This window comes from Papaver somniferum, chromosome 9, assembly GCF_003573695.1.
Source record: "Papaver somniferum cultivar HN1 chromosome 9, ASM357369v1, whole genome shotgun sequence".
In the NCBI taxonomy this organism is placed as follows: Eukaryota; Viridiplantae; Streptophyta; class Magnoliopsida; order Ranunculales; family Papaveraceae; genus Papaver; species Papaver somniferum.
The window spans coordinates 3,200,491-3,209,149 of record NC_039366.1 but is presented as its reverse complement, the minus strand read 5'-3'; the positions used below and the strand labels follow the sequence as shown (position 1 = coordinate 3,209,149).

At 36.3% G+C, this 8,659-nt stretch overlaps 1 protein-coding gene across 1 annotated transcript; it reads left to right on the top strand.

Moving 5' to 3' along the window:
- The first annotated feature begins 923 nt into the window (after positions 1-923).
- On the top strand, positions 924-5,672 carry LOC113310140 (WD repeat-containing protein 87-like). Its single transcript, XM_026558725.1, has 8 exons — positions 924-954; positions 1,479-1,538; positions 1,630-1,679; positions 1,907-2,597; positions 2,693-2,848; positions 3,005-3,184; positions 3,411-5,192; positions 5,301-5,672. Exons 2-8 carry the CDS (start codon positions 1,479-1,481, stop codon positions 5,445-5,447), a joined length of 3,066 nt encoding a protein of 1,021 aa, XP_026414510.1. The 5' UTR covers positions 924-954; the 3' UTR covers positions 5,448-5,672.
- Positions 5,673-8,659: the final 2,987 nt, after the last annotated feature.

Below are 8,659 nucleotides of genomic sequence, written 5' to 3'. Positions count from 1 at the left end.
TCTATTGGCTAAGTTCGGTTATTTTGGAACACAACATAGTGGCCACAATAACACAGTTCGGTTAGACTGGATTTGTTTTTTTTCGGTTCTAAGGGTGGAGTTCGGTTACTTTGTAGTTTTAAATTTTTTTGCGAAACAACCGAACAGAGAGTTCAATGACTTAGTTTTAAATCCAATAGAACCGAACTGTTCTTCGTGTTCTTCATTTTCAAGAAGTTCGGTTAGTAAACTAGAGTTTTTTGGAACGTGGCTCTGTAACTCCTATTAAAACCTTATTTTGATGATTTATATTCGATTGAAGCAATCAAAATCAAATTAAAGTGAAGGGTTTTTTGGAAAATACCTCCGGAGTGGTCCCATGGAAGAATCAGGTTGCGGCTGACGTCTTTTATACTCGATAAAATTATTATGTAACCGCACTTAATTGTGATTGCATTGATGTTGTTACATTTCTTAAATAGGCGGTGGCGATGGTGGTGGGAGGAGGTGGTGGTGGTAATCGGTGGTTGGTGGTGGTGATAATCGGAGGTGGTGGTGGTAATCGGCGGTGGTGGGCGGTGGTGGTGGTGGTAATCGGTGATTGGTGGTGGTGGTGGTGGTAATCGGCGGTGGTGGGCGGAGGTGGTGGTTATATATATAGGTGGTTATTAGGTTGGTTTTACATTAAATTAGGTTAAGGGTAGGTTAGTCATTTCAAGGTTTTAGGACACCCCTTATCATTATACGGAAGGTGGCCGAATAAAATCATGGTCTCCTAAAAATAACATGATCCCTAAAAAATCATTCTTTTGGACGTGGTAAAAACCGGCCCATACGGAGAAGTCTTAATTTAATTTGGGTTAGAACTGCCCCAAAGGCCCATCGGTAAAGATGGATAAAGTTGAGCTTTCGATATGACCGATACTACACAACCAAACAGCCACTCAAAACAAAAAGAAGAGATTTCAGAGTAAGGTATGACACTGACAGAGGGAGTAAAATCCATCAACGCTACTTCAATAATCAAAACTTACAATTAAAACCCTAACTCGAATCAGCAGCAGATTATACTCAATTTTATAAATAGAAAGAAGATTCAGAGTAAAGGAAAATGAACTTCATTTAACTTTCTTTCAATAACCTAAACAATTCCCAATTAAAACCCTAAATTGAATCAACACAACCAGATTATTGACTCGGATATTATCCCTAAACATCTAAAGATTTGTAATATCATCTCCATTTTCAATCAATTTCATTTAGTTCTAATAAATTTCACTCCCCATTTTGCAGTCTTCAACTGTCTTTTCTGTGTATTAACTTGAAAATGCAGCATAATCCGTCTGCCACATGACTTATTTTCGATTTATTGCATTCCCAATCACTTTCTCAAAAAATAATAATTAGGGTTTATGAAAATTAGAGTTGTTGCGGAAAATTAGGGTTTATGAAAATTAGAGATTTGATGTTTTGTATGATTCATGTTGTTGTTGTTACAGATGGCTCGGGGTAAGTCTACTGGAGGTAAGGCACCAAGGAAGAAGCAACTTGCAACTAAGGTAGGTTGGTTGGTTTAATTTATAGGTCTATATATCTCTTGTAATGCTTTGAAAATTGTTGAAAATGATGATTAAATCTTCTTCATTGTAGGCTGCGCCAACCACTGGAGGAGTGAAGAAGCCTCCGCGTGGTGTTGCAAGGTATGTTCTTTTTATTGATTGTTTTTGGTGATGCATTTCTAGATGATTTTGTTGTTTTGGGGTTTGTCTTTTGCTAGAGTATCAATGTGAAATGTTTTTCGATTTCTATGACTTTTGGTAAACATTTAGCATACTTGTTATGAGCGACTCTTCTGAGACCGTCAGTTTATATTGAAAACATGAAATTCATTGGTCGACTGAATACACTGCTTACCTTTCTACTTCAGGATGTGTGGAATCAAGCAGCCATCTGCCAGGATAACTTCCCATTCGAAAATCAGCTGTATAAAACACATCGAAAGCCAATTGAAGGGTACTCCATATCTAAAAGTGTTGGAAGATAGTTGCTTTGGGCATCTTAGACACCTGCCAGAGATCAGCTTGTATGCAAATGTCATCTACAATGTACTATTGCAGAGAAAGTATCCATCTAAGAAGGACAAGGAGGAGAAGGATGCCATGTCCTTTAATATTGGCAATCAGGAGATATGTTTTGGTGAACGAGAGTTTGCAATGATGTCGGGGTTGAAGTTTCAGGGGAGTGAAAAAATAGACTACAATCCTGAACAAGTACGTCTCATGAAAGTTCATTTTCCTGGTCAGCGTAGTGTTAAGTTGGAAGACTTGATAAAGAAATTCAATCAACTGAAGAACAGTGAAGACAAAATAAAGCTAGGCTTGCTTTATATTGCTGAATCTGTAATAATGGGCCATAAGTCAAGGTGTATTGTAAATAAAGGTCGTTTCTTCTTAGTTGACAACCTCGAGGAGTTTAACCGCTATCCTTGGGGAAAGCTCTCTTTCAAACTGACAATAAAATGTCTTATCTGTCTATCAGAGAAGAAAAATGTTTCTAAATCCAAACACATGCTTGGAAAAGTGGCTCACGATCTGCAAGGATTCCCTCATGTTTTTCAGGTATGGATAATAACTCCAGTTAGTGAGTTTAAAGTAACCCATTTTTACGAGGGAGATTATGATACTCAATTTGTTTTTTTCTTTGATTTTGACAGTCTTGGATTTTCCATAGTATACCAGTATTTCAACTGGCATACACTGAAAAAAATGATGATTGCCCTCAGGCCATTCACCCTCGTATCTTGCATTTGAAAAAGGGTAAGACAGCACCATGGCATAAAACAAGCCGCATGGAATTGAGCAATGTAAAGGTGAGGACATATCTTTCTTCCCTTGGCATGTTAGTGTGTTGATTGCATACCTCCTTATTTATTCTGAAGTTATGTAGATAATCCAATCCAAGTAATCTGAGAGCTAAGCTCTTTACTCTTAATTTGTTTTCCCTTTTTTGTGTTTGTTTTTTTCAGAGTAAGGTTTTACACCCTACATTGGATGAACTAAAAGAAGGCTACATGGCTGGATTTCTAAGTGATGAGGAGGTTTCAGGAGCCAATGGGCCTCAAAATAATTCAGGCATCCAATCGCTAAATGGCGAAGATTATGCTACCGAACAATGGGAAGATGATTCCAGCTCAACAAATTCCTTGGTAAGATCACATCGTAAGAAACCTCTTTGTCATTACAAAGTTATCATTACATATGATATAGGTTTGATTGATTCCATAAGTAAACCAAAATCTTTAAACTCACGAAGTTCGAATGGTTTCTAATTAGGGAAGGTTGACCTGGAATATCATCTTCTCCATTTTCAATTCATTTCATTTCATCAGTTTTTTTCCTTTCGTTTTTTAAATTTTCTCTTTGTTTGTGTAGAAGGTCGATAAGCAAAATGGCACCACGATCAAAGAAGTTATAACTTTATCAGGTCGTGTGGATCAAAATGTTGAATCTCTAGAGTACTTGAAGTTGAAACTGGGAAGCGAAATTGAAATCCTTAAGAAAGAGAGCTCTGCAGTGGAAAGTGATGTCGGATTCCTCAACAAAAAAAGGGAGGAAATGGAGACTCATCATTATAAGCTCTTAGAAGAGAAGGCTATACTTATCAAGGAGAAATCAGAACTCCGAAGAGATATTGAGTCACTTAACAAGGAGAAGACTAAATTGAGTACTGATACTGACTTACTCAATAAGGAGAAGGAAAAATTGGAATGTGATTTTGGTATTCTCAACAAACAACATCAGAAATTGCAATTTGATTTTGAGATTTTATACAAAGAGAAAACAAAACTAGGAAATGATGTTGAGTTACTTAGTAGGTACAAATCTGAAACGAAAACTGGTTATGAAATTCTCAAAGATGAGAAGAATAAGCTAGCCACTGATTTAGAATTCACCAACAAAGAGAAGGATAAGTTGCGAAATGACGTTGAACTTCTCAATGAGGAGAAGGACAAGTTGCTATCTGATGTTGAATTTCTTAATGTAGAGAAGGCTAAATTGGGAGCTCAGTCTGAGTTACTTAGCAAGGAGAAGACAAAATTGCAGAGTGATTTTGAATGTCTCAACAGAAAAAAGTCTACAGTACAAGGTGATATTTGTTCGCTCAATGAAAAGAAGACTTCATTGCAAGATGATATTTGTTCGCTCAATGGAGAGAAGATTACAGTACAGGAAGATATTTGTTTGCTTAATGAAAAGAAGACTACAGTACATGGTGATATTCGCTCGCTCAATGAGAACAAGACTACTCTGGAAAGTGAAATTAAATCGCTTAGCAATGAGAAGTCTAACTTGGAAAACGAGACTGATTTGCTTGGCAAGGAGAAGATGAAATTGCAAAGTGACAAGGATAGATTGCAAATTGAGATTGAATTACTTAGCAATGAGAAGACTGACTTGGGGAAGGAAACTGACTTGCTCACCAAGAACAAAACGAAATTGGAATGTGATTTTGAGATTCTTTACAAAGAGAGTACTACAGTGAAAAGTGATGTCGAATTAATCTACAAAAAGAAAACAAAACTAGGAAATGATATTGAGTTACTTAGTAGGGAGAACTCTGAAATGGTAACTGGTTTTGAATTTCTCAAAAGAGAAAAGTCTACAGTACAAGATGATGTTTGTTCGCTCAATGAGAAGAAGGCTTCGATACAAGATGTTATTTGCTCGCTCAATGAAAAGAAGACTTCGATACAAGATGATATTTGCTCGCTAAATGAGAAGAAGACTGCGATACAAGATAATATTTGTTTGCTTAATGAAAAGAAGACTGTGATACAAGACGATATTTGCTCCCTCAATGAAAAGAAGACTACGGTACAAGTTGATTTTCGTTCACTCAATGAAAAGAAGACTGTTCTGGAAAGTGAAATTGAATCGCTTAGCAAAGAGAAGACTAACTTGGGAAATGAGACTGATTTGCTTGGCAAGGAGAAGATGAAATTGCAAACTGATATTGAATTTCACAATAAAGAGAAAGCTGAATTTATTCATTCTGTGACGGCTGATCTTAGTAAGTCCTTTTATGAACGTGAAAAAGCATTGGCTGAGAATGAAAAAATGTTCATAGAGCTTAAAGAGATGAACCACGCATTGGTTGCCAAGGAACGGTGTTACACTGAAGAGCTTCAGGGAGCTCGCCAAGTACTTATCAAGGTACACTATCTAAATTGTTATTATTTCTGAAGTTCTGTTTCTTTTTTGAAATTTAGGTTAATGGAAACATAAGATTTTGATCGACGTAAGTGTATGCTATTAATGCAGCAAATGGAGTCAGAAAAGTCAACCAAAAGTAGGGTGATTGGAGTAAAGAGAATGAGAGGAGATCAAGTGCTATGGAATTTTAAGGAGAAGAAGAGAGCCACACTGAAGGATGTGATTAGTTTTCAATTGAACCGTACAGATAAGTAAAAGAGACCAACTTCTACATGTGTCTTGTGCGAGAATGTGGTAATGTCTAGTTTTTGGGTTTTCTTTGGGTACACTAGTGGGAGGATGCTAACATAATATCTAATTGTAAATGATTGTGAAAGAATTAGGTGACGAGAAAATGATAGATGCGGAATGATATGATATAGATGTTAATGGTCTGCTCATGGTATGGATCTGAATTTCAAACTTGTAAAATGTTTTGAATACTGCTGCGGAATTAGTATTTTCATCGTGTTCTAGTTCGGGATGTGCTTAATCAATTATTAGTTGTTACCTCTAGCAAATTCTATATCTATATTTCTTGTGTTTTATTATTGCCCATAAATCATTCTCTTGCAGGACACTTTTTGTTGAGACACTTTTTGGAATGGGTTGCGAGTCTTTTGACCTGGAGCTATAATTTTCATCTGTTTGTTTGCAGGTATTTCTGAATTCTAGTTTCTATCTTCTGTTTCCTTTATTTCAGTATGCTGAAAATCATAATAGGAACTGATACTTTCCTTGGTATTGTAGTTTCTTTTGTTAATCCTTATCATCCAGCAGCAAGTGTTAGCTTTCATGTGTGCGTCCATATGGGTGCGATTGTGATGGTTATGGTTTAGGCCCTTTAGGTTGTGAACAAAACATATTCTAGTAATACCTGTAATAGCTTCTGATACAATACTTAAGTCGGATTTATTTATCCTTTTTCTCTTTGGTATTGCTGTTTGTTCTGTGTTTTGCTTTTAGTGTTACAGTTACAGATGATCTTTATTCAGGAAAAAGGAGGAGAACCTATTTGCTCAAGTTAAGAATGATAAGCTTTCATCTATTATTTTGTACTTTATAGGTATCTCTAATTTCTAGCTTTTATTTGCTTGAACTACTACCCATGTCTCTTCTGCGTGGTTTAGTAAACTGGTATATATAGGTTTATGTTAACATGAGAAGAGAATTAGAGAAGTGATGAGGATAAAAATTTGACAATTTCTACGGTCCTCAACAGTATAGTTGTATGTATTAGCTATCATGTGTCTATATGGGTGCGATTGTGATGGTTTAGGGTGTGAACTGTGAACAGAACATGCTCTAGTACCTGTATTGGCGTCTGATGCAATACTTTAAGTTTGTTATATTTCTCCTTTTTTTGCAGTATTTTTCTGTATTTTTCTTTTAGTGTTGCAGACGATCTCTATTCAGGAAAAGGAGAAGTAGAATATATTTTGGTACCCCTGTTCTATGTTTTAGGATCCCGCAAATTTGGTGTACGTTTTGCTGTTCCTGTACAATGGCTTTTGTTCATTTCAACCAGCAATCCTTGCACTTATGAGTTAAGATTCATTGCAGCTGATTCTCTTCAAAAGATTATGGTCTTAATTATTTGGCCTAGATTCATTTACATATTCGATCTTTATTTTTCAATGTAGTGTTTCTTCTTTTTCGATATTGATAGCTGCTCACTCTGTTTTTTTTATTTATTTTAAGTATTGGCACTGAATTGGAGAAAGTTCAAATTCTCTGAGTTAAATTGGGGATTTGGAAAAGGGAAGAGTTAGATTAGAAAACTGATTACAAGACATTTGACATTTGTAGCTCATCTTCTATGGATAAACTTTCTAATTACTCTGTCCTGCTTTGCAGCTTTTTGGAGGAAATGCTCGAATATACCTAGCTTGGAATATGATAAAGCAAATCCAAGAATTGAAGCTTGTGGCTGTTTTTAAAGCTGGGACAGAACTCACTGCCGATGTTGTAGATAGGACGTTGTGTTGTCCTGATGATATCCTCCATGTGCAGGAGTTTCTTATCAACATGGATCCTGCTGTTGCTGCTTTGAAAGAGGCACGGGTTAATTTTCTTGGAAGGACAACTTGCCTGAGTTCTACTTAATTTCCATATTGCCGCCCTATCGAGGATTCACCCGCGGCGGCTCCTGCTGTAACTCGCTCCCCTCGGTCCTTCCCTGATCTTTCTCAAGGCTACATCCCTACCAGTTCCATCATTATCTGCTGCTGCTGTTGCTTCAAAGAGCTTCTGCTCTCTCTCTCTCTCTCTCTCTCTCTCATTTGCAAGTGACTCAGATCGGTGCTTATCCAATCATTTACTTTTCTGCTGTTTTTATGTTGATGAATTCCAAGTATCAGTTTACTGTTAAGTTGTAGTTAATTCTCGCTGTATTTGAATGTTAAGCGCTAGATGAACTGAAGCAACCAGCAAGTAATGCACATCACACTGGTTGCACTTAGAGTGAGTTTGTTTTTTGCTGACTCGTCTGGATTTGACTGGATTCACCTGACTCAACATGTTTGTTTTTTGAGTCAGATCTTACTCAAAATAGAAAACAAACGGTTTGACATTTGACTCGTGCCGAGTCAGGGGCCAAGTCAGATCTAGACGCAAAGTCAGCAAAACAAACGCACTCTTACTTCATTGAGTAAATGAAGCTTGAAAATTGATGATTTTGATCACTTGAGGCGTGTAAATGTCCATTTTATCCCCGAAACCTTTTTGGAGCATGATTCGATCCATCAATGTAAATGTGGATTTGATAAAAAAATATTAGTATTTGATTTTGTTAATTGATGATTTTCTAATGTAAAGTATTGGCTCCCAAAAAAAGAAAGGAAATTTTTTTCAGGGAAGCCAATGAGAGTAAAATTTTAAAATGTATCTATTTTCTCAAAGTAAAACTTGGTTTCGATTGCAAATTTTTTGAAATAACATTTTCTAAGTGACTTTTTTCTTTTCTCAAAATTAAAAAGTAACAAATATCACCCAGGTTGTGGATTTAGGAATCGGAAAATCTTCTGGAAGTAGTAGATTATGTACGTTAGCCATTAGTTTGGCCAACTTTTAATTATTTTTTTTTTAAAATAACCAGGAAGTAAACGCTCCGTAAACCGGGGGATAACTGAGTCACCCAGATCTCGCCGATTCTCATTCTCTTATCATGATTTCCTGAATTTTTTCTTGAGAATCAATCATATATAATCAGATCTTGAACCAAACCCTTAATTCCTTCAGAAACCCAACGTTAATAGCACTTAATTGACCTCGAATCTCTTTCTATACCAAAACCCTAGTTTCAATTTCAAAATCAAAATCAAATCAAATAGATGATTTTCATGGGGAGTAATTTCTAACAAGAGTAAACCCTAGGATCCTGGGGGCGGATGATAGATTAAGAACTGGGGGTTATGGAATTGAGGAAC